At 36.5% G+C, this 18,633-nt stretch overlaps 1 protein-coding gene across 1 annotated transcript; it reads right to left on the reverse strand.

Annotated features, from left to right (window-relative positions):
- Positions 1 to 6,105: 6,105 nt before the first annotated feature.
- On the reverse strand, positions 6,106 to 18,633 carry LOC140155223 (norrin-like). The gene is made up of 3 exons (XM_072177975.1): positions 18,041 to 18,633; positions 8,903 to 9,154; positions 6,106 to 8,505 (listed from the first exon to the last, which is right to left on the reverse strand). Exons 1-3 carry the CDS (start codon positions 18,245 to 18,247, stop codon positions 8,479 to 8,481), a joined length of 486 nt encoding a protein of 161 aa, XP_072034076.1. The 5' UTR covers positions 18,248 to 18,633; the 3' UTR covers positions 6,106 to 8,478.

The following is an 18,633-nucleotide window of genomic DNA, read 5'->3' on the forward strand; positions in this document are numbered from 1 at the left end:
TACAGACCTCAAAAATTTCAGCCCCCCCCCCCTTTTTTTTGACATGAAAATTATGGGTCAACCCCATAGAAAAGCATATAAACTCACTTTTCCCAGGAAAATTTTTTCAGGCCCCTCCCCCTTAGGAGGGTCAACACTTTTCAGCCCCTCCCTTTTTTAATCAGGCCCCCTAACAAGTTAGAAGACAAGGTTACTACGTCGGCACGCATAGTAGGTGATAAAAGTGGTTTTCCACAAATTATTAAAATTTGATATTTTTCACATGTTTGATATATAACAGTTCTCGAAGTAAATTTTATAAATGTAATGATATATTCCTGTAGCTGGGAGGAAAAGCCGACGATCAATTGAAAATTTTGGCCTTTCATATTGAAGATATGGATTTTTTTCCCAAAAAGACCTTTTTTTTTTTGTGTGTGTTTTAGAAAAAAATTAATATCTTCAATACAAAAAGTCACAATTTTCAATTGATCGTCGGCTTTTCATCCCACCTATATACATACACTTCAAGTATAAATCATCAAAGTTTACTTCAAGTACTGATAAATATCAAAAATATCAATTTTTAATGATTTGCCATAAAATGTGTATTACATTGCGAATTTCAAAAAATCATTCTTCGTATTCAGAATGCAATTCGATATGTCTGATGTGCTCTAATGTCCCACAATAAATACTGTCCAAACGTTCATACCCCAGCCCTTTATATAAGCCAAAATTAATGTATTGAAAATGAAGACCAAAAAGATGGTTAAATAGCTATGTAAAACTTACACAGAATCCTGCTAAAGATTATACTGTTTCGTTTTTATTTCCGAATATATCGATTCAGAACTCCTAATTTCAATATATTAATGAGAAAAATAGGGGAACTAGATCAAAACTCGGATTCAAAAGTTATTCATTTGATATCGATATATTACATGATTATGATGATTATCATAAACACTGCACTGTAGACTATCAGTATCACACTGTATAAATATCAGTAACTCCATAAAGAATTAGTCATACAGGGTGTCCCAAAAGTCTCGATACCACTTTGAACCATCATATCTTTCGCAAGGATTGGCCGAGGGGAAATAAAAATACATATTTGGAAAGAGTAAATTGATACAATTATTTGGATACCACACATGATACATTTTCCTTCGTTAATACGATATACATGACCAATGAACAATACAACTCAAATGCGATATGTCAATACTGGTAACCAAAAACATGCGTTTCTCGTTGAGAATATAAAATCGATTTTGAGACTTCGCTTTTCGCCTTCTTTTCTAGTAAAATTTTGAAGAAATATCTTATCTTATTCTGTTATGGTATGGTTGATGATGAACTATTGAAATCATTTCTTCATAAATTTTTCAATCTAACATAATGGTTATATATTCAAATAGAAGTTTCAACCCTGGCCCTGATCGGCGCCGGTTCACTTTCTCTAAGGACCGCTATCACTAATTTTAAATAAGGTTCGCTATCACTAATTTATTGAAGGTTCGCTATATCTAAGGTTCCTTATCACTAATTTGAAATAAGGCCCGCTATTTCTAATTTCAACAAGCCCGGTATCCCTAAGGTTCGTTATCTCTAATTTGAAATAAGGCCCGCTATCTCTAAGGTTCGCTATCTCTATGATTCGCTATCTCTAAGGTTCGATATCACTCATTTTAAATAAGGTTCGCTATTTCTAATTTTAAATAAGGTCCACTAACTCTAACATTAAAAAAGGCTCGCTATCTCTAATTTAAAATATGGCCCACTATCTCTAATTTAAAATAAGGTTCGCTATCTCTAATTTAAATCAAGCCCGCTATCTCTAATTTAAAATAAGGCCTAATGTGCCTATCTAATTTAAATTAGAGATAGCGAACCTTATTGAAAATTAGAGATAACGGGCCTTACTTTAGATTAGGGATAGCGAACCTTATTTAAAATTAAAGATAGTGGACCTTATTTAAAATTAGAAAAATGGCCTTAATTAATTAGTGATAGCGAACCTTAATTAAAATTAGTGATAGCGAACCTTAGAGATAGCGAACCTTCAATAAATTAGTGATAGCGGGCCTTATTCAAAATTAGTGATAACGAACCTTATTTAAAATTAGTGATAGCGAGCCTTATTTAAAATTACTGATATCAAACCTTAGAACTAGCGAACCTTATTCTGAATTAGTGATATCGAACCTTAGAAGTAGCGGCATTTTATTATTTAGGTATCGCGAACCCTTTCCGATATAGAGATAGCGGGATTCTCATCTCCATAGACTTTACACATTAGTGATAGCGAACCTTATAGATAGCGAACCTATAGAGATAGCGGTCCTTAGAGATAGATGGATGCTGCCCTGGGGGGGCACTCAACACAAATGACCATACGGGTATGCTCCCCGGAAAGACCCCCTTTTGGGTTTCGCAGCTCGAAAGACCCCTATTTTTGACCAAAATAAAGCTCCGCAAGACCCTTGATTTTGATAATTTCAGCTCTAAAAGCCCCCAAAATTGCTCATTCCTCATATTTCTTGTTTTTTCAGGCGATTTTCAACCAAAAAGCCAAGAAAGACCCTTGATTTTGACTTTTCGCAGCTCCAAAAGACCCCATTTTACCTGTTCACAGCCCGGTTCGCAGCTCCGAAAGACCCCTTTACCGGTACGCCGTCAGCTCCCAAAGACCCACCACCTCAAAATTCCGGGGGAGCATACCCACCAAAATTTTTTGATGTGCCCCCCCCGGGGATGCTGCGCCCTGATCACACTGATGATGAAGCACCGACCGACTGAAGATCAAATGTGACAATTTATGTTTAGAATATTCCTTGACTTTGGAACACTTGTAAAGGAAAACAACTGTGTTTCCATGATTTTGTAATTACAATATGAAGAACAACACTTCAATATTGATCTCGCCATCTTTTTTCATCATCTACTAGGAATTATTAAGAGTTATGTCCTTACAGTCCTGTGCAGGAATCTTGTGACAGAGCAGAGAATTGGAAAATGGAATATTACACAACTTTTCCGAATTTCCTAATTGTGAATAAAATCAAAGCATAAGTACACATAATCTTGGTGTTGTATATTATAGGCATATTCTATTTTTGATATTTGCAATTGAATGGAATGGGGAAGTTGGTCTAGAACTTCTAGTAGAAGTTAAGAGGAGGTAGTGGATACATGGGATCCGAAGATGTGCTGTAAACTTATTTTATAGTTTTGTGCGTAATATGCCCAAATGTTTCATCGTAGATTCTTGGTTTATGTCAAGTTGGTGTCAAGAAATTGCCCGAGTTTCCTCTTTTCAACGATACCTTCACTTTTGTTGTCGCGTGCTGTATATACTAGAGTTATGAACGTTTAAAATGGTATCGAGAATTTTGGGACACCTGCATTTACAAGAAACATGTTCTTTTTGCATAAATGATAAAAAGGGACGACATTTTATGTTATACGTAAGTTTTGAAGAATTTGGTTTGCAATTATATCGGGTCACCTTTTTTTAAGTTATGAGTTGAACATTTTAATACGATTGAGAAAACAACACGCAATGTTTAATGCATAGCATTCTTTATTTGTATCCTATTTATATCCCGGATTACTTAAATATAATATCTATGGAAAAGAAGTTTGCTCAAATTTGTCGGCTTATATAAGGTGAAAAAATAAGACTCATAAACCTTGTACTGATATACACCTATCCGACTTCGCCATTACTTACTGCATGCGGTGTCCCCGATGTAAACCTGCAATGACCCGGGGTCGGGGGTTCCATCCGTTATTTTGTGTGCTATACAGAATTGTACCCGGAATTGTACAAAAAACAGTGACATTCAATACACAGTCATGAGTATTGAATTACGAATTAAATCTCCCGCTCTGTACATCTATGTTGCCGTTAATAGAGGGCCAAAAGTACAGTAAACGCTTCTCAGATTGGTGTATATAGAATGGAAACGTGCCTTCAATTCAACTTACCATGCTTACCCTGAAAAACAAACGGGTGAGGAAACCTTGTATACATAATCCCAGACAAGCATGGCTGACAGACCTGCACGTGTACTCACAAGATGGAAACCCAGGGACAGGAAAGCTAACCTTGATATTGGTATTGTCTGCACATTAATATTTTACTTTATTCATATTTTTGTTTCCATCCTTGACAGGAATATACCTAAGGTCAAAGTAAAAGACAGCACAAGTCCTGCCTGGATTGACTCAGAGGTTCGGCATCTACAGAAAAAGAAATACACTGCGTGGAAACGTGCAAAGAAAAGTGATTCGGCTAACCACTGGGCCAAATTTAGGAAATTGCGCAATCGTCTCAAAAACCTGATCTCACGCAAGTATGATGATTACATTGCCGGGTTTAGTTCAACGCTGTCTGACAACCCAAAGCGCTTTTGGTCTTTTATCGATCCAAAACGAGATCTAAATCCTTGCCTCAGTTTGTGAGTCACAATGGCACGTCAGCTTCCACTCCCAGTGAGAAAGCCACACTTTTCAATAACTATTTCTTCTCTGTTTTTACTCAACCTAGGGTCCGTGCTAGTCTTCCTACAGTTTCCATCCGTCACCATGATCTTTTGGGTACTACAGTAATTCAGGAAGATAAGGTGCTTAAAATCCTTAAAAAGCTTGATGTATCAAAGGCTATTGGTCCGGATGGATTGTCACCTAGAGTGCTTAAAGAATGTTGCCATCAAATCGCATATCCTTTATGTTATATCTTTAATGTATCTCTAGCAGAGGGTAAACTCCCCAGCCAGTGGCTTGATGCTAACGTTGTCCCTGTGTTTAAGAAATCTGACAAACAGCAAGCCAGTAACTATAGACCTGTCTCATTACTATGTATTTGTGGTAAGGTTATGGAGCGTGCCATTTTTGATATTATTTTTCCTGTAGTCAAAGACCAGATTTACCATCTCCAACATGGGTTTATTAAGGGCCGCTCCACAGCTACTCAGCTTATTGAGGTATTCCATGACATTAACTCTGTTCTTGACAACTCTGGGCAAGTCGATATGGTGTATTTGGATTTTTCCAAAGCTTTTGATAGCGTTTCTCATGACCTCCTTGTTCACAAACTCAGTTCTTTTGGTTTCCATTCCGATCTTATTTGTTGGTTTAGAGCTTACCTGACAGGCAGACGTCAACGAGTTGTTGTGGATGGTACTTACTCTGACTGGCTGCCTGTGGTTTCCGGTGTCCCGCAGGGATCCATCTTGGGTCCCCGCCTCTTTGTGTTATATATCAATGACTTGCCCAGTGTTGCCAAGAATACCAAAGTTGCCCTTTTTGCTGATGATGCTAAATGTTGTTTGAATATTGACAGTTTAAATGATTGCCAATTGCTCCAGAATGATCTCAATGCACTTGTTGATTGGAGCAGCACCTGGGAGTTAAATTTTCATCCCTCCAAGTGTCAAGTTATTTCGGTCACCAGAAAACGAAAACCATTTCATTTTGACTATTTCATGAACAACATTAAACTTAGTTCTGTTAAATCCATTAAAGATCTTGGTATTGAAATATCTTCAAAACTAGACTGGAATACTCATATCAACAATGTAGTCAAAAAGTGCAATAGAAAATTGGGTCTGATTAAGCGCACTGTAGGTTTTAACGCACCTGTGAAAGTCACCAAAGCCCTGTATCTAGCCCTGATCAGGAGTGATCTTGAGTTTGGTAGCTGCCTCTGGAGTGGTACCTCCAGACACAATGTTGAGTGCCTGGAAGGTGTCCAGAGGCGAGCTACCAAATTCATTATGCACTATCCTGATCTGGACTATCGGGAGCGCTTGTGCCAATTGAACTTGCTCCCTCTTACAATGCGTAGGGAACAGCTTGACCTTTCATTGTTTTTTAAGTGTATTACAGGTGTGTATGACCTGGGCATTGACAAATATGTCAAATTTTGCAACTCTGGGTCTGGACAAGGGCATCCCACCACTAGATCATCTACTGCTCCTCTTCTTCTTAAGGTTCCTTTTTGTAGGACTGAGGCATTCAAGTCATCTTTTTTCAACCGCATTGTATCTTTGTGGAATCGGCTTCCTCCTAGTACTAGGTCTTCTTTATCTTTTTCTATTTTTAAAACTAATGCGGTTCTTTTTTTTTTTTTAAACTCAAAATTTGATTCAAATTTCGAAGCCAACAGTACGTGCACGTGGTTTTCTTCATGTAGCTGCACTATGTGCAGGTCTACTTAAAGGGGGGAGGGGACTGGGCATGGGCGGCTTATTTTGGTCTTGAGGTGGGATGGTCTTAGAGGTGATACGCACCTGTTCGTCCCATTCTCTGCACTGGTATTAATTCGTATTTTAAACATGTATATTATTGTAATCTTTTCAGAATGTATTTTGCTATTTTATATTTAACTGTTATTATGATATTGTGCAATCTCCAGTGTATAGAGTCTAATAAATAAATAAAAATAAATAAACAAATAAATAAAATTAAAATTTAAAGACTTTTATAAACTTGGATAGGAAGTGCATTACGTAACGCATTGTTCCTTGATGCCGAATTGAATTACCGACATGCTATAGAATTGGTTTCATTGTTCCGGACGAAGTCCCACCTCGGGGGTCCCACATATAGCTGCACTATACACCTATCCGACTTCGCCATTACTGCGGTGTCCCCGATGTAAAACTGCGGTGTCCCGAGGTCGGGGGTTCCATCCATTATTTATTGTGTGCTATACAGAATTGTACCCGGGGATTATACACACAGTGATATTCAATACACAATCATGAGTATTGAATTACGAATTAAATCTCCGCTCTGGTACATCTGTGTTGCCGTCAATAGAGGGCCAAATACAGTAAACGCTTCTCGGATTGGTGTATAACTAAACGCTCGTCTCAAGCGTTTAGCTTTATTGTAAGCGCCTACTTACGAAATGGGAACCATTCATGTCACGCAGTGGTTTTAAACTAAAGAGCTTATATACAAGTAGAAGCGAATTACTGTGCATGTTTACCTCCAACTCATTTACGTCATTTTGGATACAATGATCGTATTCTGACTCTTTGAGCCTTCTAATTTGCATACTTTGGATTTGATTTTACCTAATTAGTTATTTTACTCGTTTGTTGCATCATGACGTTATTAGAAATTGTGATTTTGTCAAAATTATTTTTACAGAAAAATTATGAAAATTTGCACTTTCCTTTTCATTGTGCTATTATATTGTGATTGTGAAGTATATAACTGAGGTGTTAGTCCAATAGGAAAATATTTCTGCTGATGACCCAATGTTGACATCGGCTAAATAAGCTGTATTTCGCTTATTTATTATTTGATTATACATGTACATGTATATCGGGGCATATATATAACGTATTCCGCTTGTGAAAGACACCTAAAACATCATTTGATCCACCATACACTTGTTACACACTCTTTGTCTATGCAAAGTGTCTCCTCTTCGTCTCATATTACAAAAACATTTCTGGTTTGTGTAGATTTTCCTTCACCTCTCCGAAAATGCTGTTTTCAGTTTACACAATTTGTCACTTTTTGTATAGGCCTGAGGCTGCGTTCACATAGAAGTATACTATTCGGGTATACGGTGCACGTTTTGTAGGTGCACGCGTATAGCTTAAATCGAGCAATGCAATTCCATAGTACCGGGTCACATAAGGCTACGATCAGATAGAAGTATACTATTCGGGTATACGGTGCACGTTTTGCAGGTGCACGCGTATAGCTTAAATCGGGCAATGTAATTTCATAGTACCGGGTCACATAAGGCACTATTCGAAAAGGCCGTATACCTGCGTATAGTATAGTATAGCATGTATAGTGGAAATCGTGCGTGGTCGATTTTAGTGCAGCGTATACCGTCCTAAATTTAAAACTAAACCATATGTGGGTAAATTCTTTTTTTTTGTAATAGATGCACTATCTAATTCTGCACATTATGACACCTCATTGCAATGCAATGTGACCTCAAGAAGTAAAGTTACAAGCATTTGATTAGACGAAGAAAATTGGTAAACTGACCTACAAATGTATACTCGCTATCAGCTGTACGAAATACGCTCATTTGACCAGGCTGAGTTCACATAGTATACTCCTATATGAACTCAGCCTGATCGAATGAGCGTATTTCGTATAGCGAATACCGTATACAGTATACTTCTATGTGAACGCAGCCTTAACCAAGCAGAATTGTTTTGTGCACAACACAGTGCACGTCAAAGAGGATGATAAGGCTGACAGTCATTTATAAACATATAATGAATTATCATATATACATATGTATACTCCACCTCCTCTTTTGTCGTAGCACATGGGTATGGCACACGGGTGATCGATATATTGATTGCTTGTACAAATGAGCAGCGTCTTGTCATTGGTATCGAACCAGATTCAAAATGATCGTAACACTATGTCTAGCCAAGCTGCTTCACTGTCACTGTACACAGTCAAGGTATTACAATGGTTGTAGTTGGTTGGGTAGGTTTGTAGTTACGGCTTTTTTGCTGTCATTCGTATCTGTTAAATAAAGCGAAAAAGGAGAAAAAGAAATAACTTTTAGTTGTATACGTGTGACTTACATTATGTAAATGGTTTTGTTTTTGTCATTAGGGTGAGCTGGTTGGTTCATTTTATAATCATTATGACTGCATGAATGGTATTATGTATTTCTGCCGTCTCGTATATCTAGACTCGACTGCAGACATGAACTCTTGCTAAATCTAATATTTGTTTTGTTTATTGCTACTGCAACACAGTTATCCATTTAATCTCATTATTTGATTGTGTTTTCATAGCTTCAAGACGCGCCGCTTTCAAACTCAATTACGTGACCCGCTGGTGATATATGTCGTCATTTAGTGTGCTTCACTGTGTTGACGTTATACATTAGCAAAGCAAAGGTGTAACAAATTACCTTAGATTTGCTCTTCAAATGCAGACCGCTCCTACAAGGCTCACATCCGCAAGACAATATATATCTGTAGGTTGCATACTGTCTCTGTTCATTGGCACATCTTAACCTTACTGCTTTCATAATCGATAACTGGTCCTGACAGGATTCGCATCTGTACTTGAATGGGTGTCGAACCACCGTTCTGAAGCTTACTACTGGGTCTGCAGATGAGGCACCGTCACATCGACCAGCACAACGGGACATCAGAACGACCTGCAAGCAAACAAACCGACCAACCAATGAGTTCAAATTATCTTATTTTCTTTTACACATTATTGATTTTATTGTTTTCAAAAATGTTTTGTACGTCATCTCTTTTAACATTTTTACACAGAGACACAAACACCCAAACACATGACACAGACACACCCCATATCCCTGCGCACATACATACACACCCCAATAACACGCATAAATGTTTTTGTATATCATGTATATTGCATGGGCGCACAGAAAGGTTACCATGCAGAAAATGCTTAAATGTTGGGTTTTAGAATGCACTCTTGGCAAGTGGACTACGGAGAAGTCTACGGTTTTAATGAAACATGGGTTTGTATTGCTTAGAATGGCTTGTTACTGAAGTATCTATCTATAATGTGTCTGACTGTATAGTATTGTAGGATGGGCGAGTGGGGGTGTCTGCCCGGTGGTGTCTGCATGACATATAATTCAGAAATATTGTAATTGTTCATGTATATTTCATTTAATTTTCAAATTATGATCAGGTGGCTTTGAATTATAGAATCTTGAAATGGTCAAATGGAAAGCCTTTCAAATTGAGATCGGACACCGCTCTGGCCCGCAACAGGTAACACCCTTGAATCTAACTAGAAACAAAGCAAACATCAATATATTTTCTCAGCCCTGGTTTCACCTCTTGTGTTTCACCATAACGGCATGATTCTTGGCATGGTACCCGGTACGTTCCTGGCATGTTCTCAGCAGCTTCCCCGTAAGTTTCCTTGACAAGGAGACCGGACATCAAACTGGACAAGAAGTATAGCGAATAGCTTGGTGTAAACATAGCCGGGATATCGCGTCAATTGGTTCAACACCAGCAGTGAAAAATAATAAAACAATGTTGCAAGAAATTGCAATTTGATACAAAACTTTCTAAAAATACATTCTATAAATATATACGGCTCGCAGGCTAATCAGGGATGCTAATTAAGATTTGGGCAAAAATATTGGAATTCAACATTTTGAGGTGGAGCTACATTTGGTGCCAGAGCTGTTAAGTATACGGTATCATTTATATATGTGTGGTTTGAAAGACAAAGGTACAATGATTCTAGGATTAAATCTTTCTCAGCGAAGTCTTTTTCAAAGGCTACAACTGAGCTTTCAGAACTCTAGCGAATGCCATCTTCCGAAATATATCAGTCTTTATACAAGGTACAGTCTTTAAAATACGCTCGTATGCGATCATATAAACATATATTAAACAAACAACAACAAAATAATCCGTGCATTTTCACACCGTGCACCAATTATATCCTAATAAATTTAAGGGATAAATAAGAATTTAAAACAATATGTATGATAGCCACAATTTATTTGTTACATTTGTCTGCAATTTGTTGTACAGAATGAGACCTTCAATTGTCAGCCATATCCGCAAAGACCAATGGGAACCGCCTCAGGTGAGAGATATTATACAAACAACACAAGTTAATCAACCTTAAATGTTACACTTAACTTAGAGCAATATATGCCACAAAGTATTAGTATTAAATAGCGGGTAGGCCTATCTTCCGTAGACAGGTGTAAGTTGGTATAGGGTAACAATGCGCAGAGGAAATAAATATAGTTTTTTCCAGTAGCAAGAAAAAGTGTTATAAGGGCCCGTTTACTCGACGTAGGATATTTGATGCAACATGTCTTCGTTATATTTAATTTCTAGTAATGTTTAAGTTCTAACGAATGTTTGATGACATAAAATCGATAATTATACTTCCACCAGATATTCTACATAACATGACATATTATCGATTTTACGTCATCAAACATTCGTTAGAACTCAAAGGCCCATTCAGTGATTTGCTCATCCGGACGATCATAAAAATCATCAAAATTCAGATTTTGGTATCTTTGTCATTGTCATAAATGCGCTAACATAATAAATAGTTCAAGCCGTGCATTTATAAGACAGAATAAGGCATTTACATAATGAATCTATAGTTTCTATAAATTATATACTGACAGTATATGAATTAGTTATTTGAATGGGGCTTCAACTTCGTCGATACTGTTGTTTTATTCGGGGGTTTTTTTTGCCAATATTTGATTTTCATAAGCAATTTATAAACAATTTTAATTTTTTTACACTGGGATCACTGAATGGGTGTTTAAGCATTACTGGGAATATAATTGGATAGATTGAATAACGAAGACATGTATACATAAAATATTTTACGTCGAATACTCGGAGTCTGCAGCGGTCATTATCCATTTCAAATCGATTGAAATGAGTTCAAGAGCACTGTTTTGCAGTGTAATAGAGCTACAAGAAAGCATCTTAGCAATATATTTTGTTGTTGTCTCATATCTCCGGTTTTCAAGCTTTATTTTAAAATACAACTCATTGCGGTATTTTTTATTTTTATCATATTAGTGTTAATTCTTCTGACCATGATGTCACGTATTAGTAACATAATAGGCGGGTATATTTTCATTTCAAAGAATTGTTCGCAAACAAATAGACAAAAAAAAATGTCTTGATTTATTGAATTATATTGTACACCTGAGATGTAATGACGATAAAAGCGACGCGTGACATTTGTCATTTTACAACCAGTGATTAACATAGACAGTGATTATTATAAGAGTAACAAAAAACATCTTGCAATTTGCTATCTTCAGCTGATCTTATATAAGACGCTTTTTCAAAACCATTATAGCAAATTTAGTTCAGCTTACACACATACATTTTAAATAATATAAATGTATAATTAAACCATTCCAGTAAGAAAAAAAGAAATGTTGAATTTATTTATGATCATTTATCTTAAATATGTCCGTATCCGTTGGTAGAGGGTTAGACGAACGAACTGCGGGGTGGTGGCGTACAGTAACATTTTTCAATTGGTAAATACGTGTGGTTATGCGTTGGGGTGCGTAGGTGTTTTCAAAAGTTTTGAACAAACTTATAAGCAATCCTAGATCAACTTTCCTATACCTGGTGTGCATACTGCTGTCTATGCTTGATATCATTAAAGTACTATGCGTGATCTTTTTGTTTTGCCCGCTTATTAAATTAGAAATGTGATGGAGGAGTTGCAGGTATTCAAAACTTATGTATTTATAAATATGAAACTTGACACAAAATTAAACGACTTATATCAACCATACAGTAATTTGACAGCACATTTACCAATCAAAAATGTGATTCTCATTGACAATGTCTGTTGCGTGCATGTTAAACTTTGCACGGCGCAACTAAAGAACTTGTAACATTGTGTTTGTTTCATTCATTCACTTAAAGCCTTAATGTACGATTTCCGTCAAATTTTAATTTTGTTATTCTTTATTCAAAATAATACTAGTAATAACTGCCGGGAAGGGTTGCTGTCCATTTTAAGTTGAAATAGCAAGGTAAAGTGAAAGAAACCCCACTGGTTATTTTGGCCATTTAACATGCAGTTCTATGGGAGGACATAGGCCTATTATCATAATTTTTAAATTATGATAATATGTCGAACTTTGCTCTGTTGACCTACAAAGACAATAAATTTGGCCAATTCCATTTAGGTGCAAGTTGGGACATGTGTAAACATTACAAATATGCAAAAAAAATCAGGTTTGAAAAAAATGAACCAATTTCATATTATAAGATCGTACATTATGGCTTTAATGTTATTCAGACTGTGACAAACAATCAGTGTACAGCACTGTTCCCCCTTGTTTATTTTCTGTCTGTCAGTAGGTACATGTGTCAGTCCGAAACGTCGTCAGTCCGAAATGCCTTCAGTCCGAAGTGCAAATTTCCTATATCTGTGGGTTCGTCAGTTCGAAAGTCATTTTAGATTCGTTAGTCCGAAAAAATATTCGGTAGTCCAAAATACAAACGTCACTAAGTCCGACTCTTCATCAGTCCGAAGTCTTCAGTACGAAACGTCTTTAGTCCGAATCTGACATGTCTTTAGTCCGAATCTGAAAGCACATCTTTAGTCCGAATCTGAAAAGCACGCTAATAGTCAACATTTGAAAAGCACGTCTTTACTATGAATTTGAAAAGCACGACTTTAGTCCGAATCTGAAAAGCACGTCTTTAGTCCGAATTTGAAAAGCACGTCTTTAGTCCGAATCTTAAAAGCACGCCTTTCGTCCTTATTTGAAAAGCACATCTTTAGTCAGAATCTGAAAAGCACGTTTTTAGTCAGAATTTGACTGAAGACGTTTCGGACTGATGCGGGCACCCCCTGTCAGTATCAGTCTGTCCATCCATCTCGCGTGTGACGTGTTAGATTGCGATTTTGATTTCTCTATGCGTACGCCAATTGAATCGATAAAGTCTAATTGTATCTCCATTTTCACAATTTCGAGAACATATTTGCGTTTAAAGATTTCTGACCCCATATGCCTTTCAATAATATGGCTATACGTTCCACTGGTCTGTTATTCAGAATTCAATCCTTTATTACTGTGTCAAATTTGATGCTAAAAATAGCGCACAATAATATTGTTGTCATTGTCTGCCTAACTATGTGACTTATTGGGGTTGTAAATGTGCATAGCCTAAGTCCTTATTGTCACTGGGAAGCTGAATTATTATTTTCTAAAAGTTGGTGCAAAAATCCAGGCCAAAATCTTATTTTTGCCCAAAATGGAGGTAAGACCGTTTTGCGCTGAGCCCTTGCCTTGGTATAGACGAATCCAATTTCACGCATTCCTACACCTCAATGGCAGCCATAACTGGGTCCCCCTTAGGTCTATCCCACCTCCTTGGCGGGGATATTAAACTGCATTCCATCACCCGTGATACACGTAGACAAAAGAATGATGAAAGTTTACAACACAATACAATTCAACATCGATTTTTAAGCAGATTTAATCCACCCAATTAGACAGTAACAGCATCAGTTTGGTGCAGACGGGACCCAGTAATGGCCGACTGAATTCTGACCATCACTTGGCTCGTTGGATTCGTCTATGCTTATACGACCGCAGAATTTCTGATACTTTGTATACACGCACGTGTTGTTGCCTTTTGGTCTGTTGTACACAATTGACCATGATGACAGAAGCAGCCTAACTATTATCCAGTCACAAATACTAGATTGGATACTCAGTCTTGGATTTAACATCAATACTTTTCAGCTGTTTTCATGGTTTAAGAAGAAATCTCCATCTGAGTGTAATAGGTCTAAAGTTGTATGAGCTTGTATGTTTAACGGCTGCTTTTTGTCATAGTTTCCCAATACCGTGAACACCCTTAGCAAACACAAAAACGTTTTTAAAACGTTTTAAATAAGTTATATTTTGGGTTTTGGTTTAGGTAAAAACGTTTTAATAACATTAAAATGTCGGGTTATATAAAGGTCATGAAATCGTTTTAAAATACGTTGTATGAAAACACACTACAACAATATTTTAAAAATGTTTTCGAAATGCCATTGTAAACTATTTTTTTTTTTTTTTTTGGCCAAATATTTTGTCAACACTTAAATAACATTATGTTAAAATATTTGCACCCAGCAAACACAGAAATGTTCTTAAAATGTGTTTTACAAAACGTTTTAATGACATTTAAATGTCGGGTTATATAAAGGTCGTGAAAACATTTTAAAAACGTTATTGTAAATATTTTGGGCAAATATTTTTTTGCAAAATATTTTTTCAACCCCAAAATAACATTCTGTTTAGAATGATTTGTACCAAGTTTTCAAAAATGTTTTTGGAATGTTATTAAAACGTTTTTATACTCTTTATATAACCCGACATTTAAATGTTTTCTGTAAAACATTTGTGTTTGCTGTGCAGTAAATTACCAACAAATGTTATTTAATGTTATGAAAATATTTATACCATTAATGTACCCTTTATATAACCTGACATTTAAACGTTTTCTGACAACCTTTTATAACCTTTTGCGAATGATGTCGAAAACGTTTTGTGTTTGCTGGGACAACCGTGAAATGCCTGTTGACTTTTTACTCCAAATGACACAAAGACCATTAGTTTGTTGGTGTTTTTTTGTTGTTTTGTTTTGTTTTAAATGATCTTCCCATAAGAACTCGTCAACAACCATGATATGAGAGGGTTACAACACACACTGTCCCATCTCTTTTACGTCTTTCAGGAAATGCCATTTTGTAAGACTTGCGTTTTGATAATTCTTTTCTTTTAGCCCATCCATTTAACTAAAAAACTGCAGTGTAATTCATAATATCAATACATTGGCCTTATTGGAACACCCCTTATATCTAGCCTTGGGATCTCATTCGTCGAACCAATAGCGGATCATGCTCCCTCCAAACCGCCTTTAGAATACTTTTTTAGTTTGGTGTATTGCATGGTCTTCACTGACTTCTACAGTAAGTTTTACTTGAATTTTGTTTTAGTCACCCTATGTTACACATTGACTGGATCACTATATGCAAATATGACAAATGGCAGCTATGACTCATAGGGCTTTGCTGCACATAGCTATCTAAATATCCTATTTTAACCACTGTTCTCTCATCACCAAAATCTAGGCGTGAACACTCCCTGTAGTATTGTGGGTACGGAGAGTGAACCTTAACCAAAAGTTAAGTGTGGATTTAAATTTGTGTGACCCTAATCATCTTCCTAAAGTCAAAACACTCGAGGTAACCAGTGATTGCACTTTACGCAAGTTATCAAGTCATTTTGTGAAATATGCGTTGATAGCTTGGAGTTAGGCTACATGAATGATACATTGTTTTCATATTTCTTAACATGCAGTCCAACTTATTTTGATTTAATAGGTGGTACTTTCCAGCTTTTTCTCAAGTGCACTAATGTCTCTCCCTGCCTCTCTCTCGTTCTTCCTCCCCTCCCCAATATCTCCTCCTTCTCTCATCCGAGGCTCCCATATATGCAAGGCTTATATTAAGCAGGCACCCATTGTTGCCCAGTTTTGGCTCCTGGTGTGTCCAATATTTTACACCACAGACTATTATAATAGGACCATGAGCCATCTTTGGGACCAGGAGCTCATCTTAGTTCCGGGTCCAGGCATACTTAATAAGGTCTGTATTATAGGGAAATTAAGTTAAGTTACGTTTAACAAATTCACGCTTGACATGCTTGAAGCAGATAAAAATAACAGTAAAGGAACGAACGTTTAAAATGAGTGTGCTCAAATAATCACATTGTACTTTCTCTGTTTGTGTTTATCTTGCGGCAATATTGTTACTTTGCAAATTTCAATATGACACTATCGGTTCCAATGGCTACTTTGGTCAAATCCGACTGACGACAAGTGGTGCATTTTGATCTCATGCCATTGGGGAAAAGTTTCATCACTTAAATTAAGCACAAATGCTTTGTGCCCCTTTCTTAAGCGAGATTATTTTGCCCTTTTTTCAAAATGATGACCAAATTCAAACACCACAGCTGGTACTTTACATTGTGTATTATATTTGAATGTTTGATGTTTAACAGTTGTTCTTTGATGGAAAATTAAAAACATGAAAAAAACACGAATCCCTGCGCGAGGTTAGGACCATAATTTCAAAACCTGAGGTGTGTATAAATCCATAAAGGGGAATAAATAGTGATGAAAAATTATTCCTCAAGTATAATATAAATGCCATTAGGCCCATCAACTTACTAAAACTATTTGCTTTTTGCCAGTTTTGAAAAGAGACCAAAAGCAGTGGCATATTCAATATATAGGATTACAACGCGATAAGTCTGTGCCACGTCAAACAAACCAAAAGTTCGCTATAACGTCCTATAAGCAAAAGTGCCTTATTTTGGAGACATACCCTCCCTCACTGAAACATAAGTTTTAACTAATTTTTTACCAACGTAAGTAGAGAACAGGGCATTTGAGGTATTAAATTTCAGGTAATCGCTAGGGTATTACGTAATAGGCCAGCGATGACGTCATGAGGTGATTACGCCAGCGATTACCTGAAATTACCTGAAATGCCCCGTTCTCTACTAACGTAGTCGGACTTGTGACCATCTCGACCTTCCACTCACGAAATACTTTTATTGGTGTCGAACTTTTGGTTTGTTGCCTAAATGTATACGTATTTACCAATTTTGTTACATCGTCGGTTTTAATTCTTTAATCATGATTAATTATGAAACACATCTACATTCAAAATGGGTGTACCGTATATCATTTCAGAAGATGGTAAAAATTCTCCAATGTTCTATTATTAAACAAGAGTAATTTACCCTTATATTCCTTTTTCGTTTAGAAAAGGCCGGGAGAAAAGGACGACACGTACAAAGCATTTCAATTTTTACAACTTCTTACATGCTATGAGGTGACCTGCATTATACATCTCTTGGTGGTCATTTTTAGTGGTAAATTATTTGGGTAAACCATTTTCTGCTCGTTATAACTCTGAATTACATAAAATAAGATTTTTCTGAAAACTTCATACCACCGCTACTTTAATTTCAGTGATTTCTTCACATTTCTGCTTTCTTTAGAGAAAGTTTAAAATTTATCGCGGCAATATCTTATTATGATTTATAACAAAACTTGGCCCATCCGAGCGGTTACTTGCAAGTATTATTATTATAATACTTAATATAATCATATTGTACTCATTTACAAAAGTATGGATAAGATGTATCAATTGACGTTTGTCGGGAGTCTCAGAAAAAAAGCTTCTAAAATCAGTCCTCTATGGAACATTTAGCGGTACTGTAACAAACCAAAAAAGTTCTATAAAAAGCCCAAAATGCTTCTACAAAAGGGTAAATAATCCTTTAAAGAATCTAAAGGGGTTCTTTTGGTTTAAAGAACCTTTTTCTTGAGGGTACGTTCCATATAGAGGACTTTTTTAGACACTTTATTTCGGATTGTTTACAAGCTTGTTGCATGCGCCTAAACGAGATCTATTCCGGCAATTAAGTTTCGATAACACAAAATAGTTGACATTTACTTACCTTTGGAGAACAACTTTTCTTCGGATGTGAAACAGTCTCTGTATAGTAATATCTTGAACATTTACTCATCGACATAGCCTCTTCGGAAAGATTATCCGCCGATGTCATCAACATACAGTTAGCAATCAACACAAATATTAATCCACAATACATAGTTAATGCACAATTATATTTCCCAGATGATGATAAAATATTCTTCTGAAGCATGTTTTGGCATGAAATTTATATGCTCTCCTTTTAGATACGACTTTCAGAGAAGATGAACAAGTGATAACTTTAAAAAGAAGATATTTAACTTCATCTGAATCAAGGTTTATCGAGTGTATACCAGTGCGTGATGATATCACATCCAAGTTCAGGCCGGGTGGTCAATAATAAGCGGTAGAAACCCGACATCTTCATACCAGAAGAAACCGATTCGAATTGTGACAAGAGAAAAGAACCACGGGAAGAGGAGAGGTAAAAGTTGAGAGATGAATCAAAGTTACAATGAAATGCCGCCGGTGCACGGCCGCGTTTGGCAAGTGTATTTGGTTGTCGGAACACGGGTAGCAATTAGCGGGTCTTGTTGAATGGTGAGGGACACTGGTGAG

Source organism: Amphiura filiformis, chromosome 6 (genome assembly GCF_039555335.1).
Source record: "Amphiura filiformis chromosome 6, Afil_fr2py, whole genome shotgun sequence".
In the NCBI taxonomy this organism is placed as follows: Eukaryota; Metazoa; Echinodermata; class Ophiuroidea; order Amphilepidida; family Amphiuridae; genus Amphiura; species Amphiura filiformis.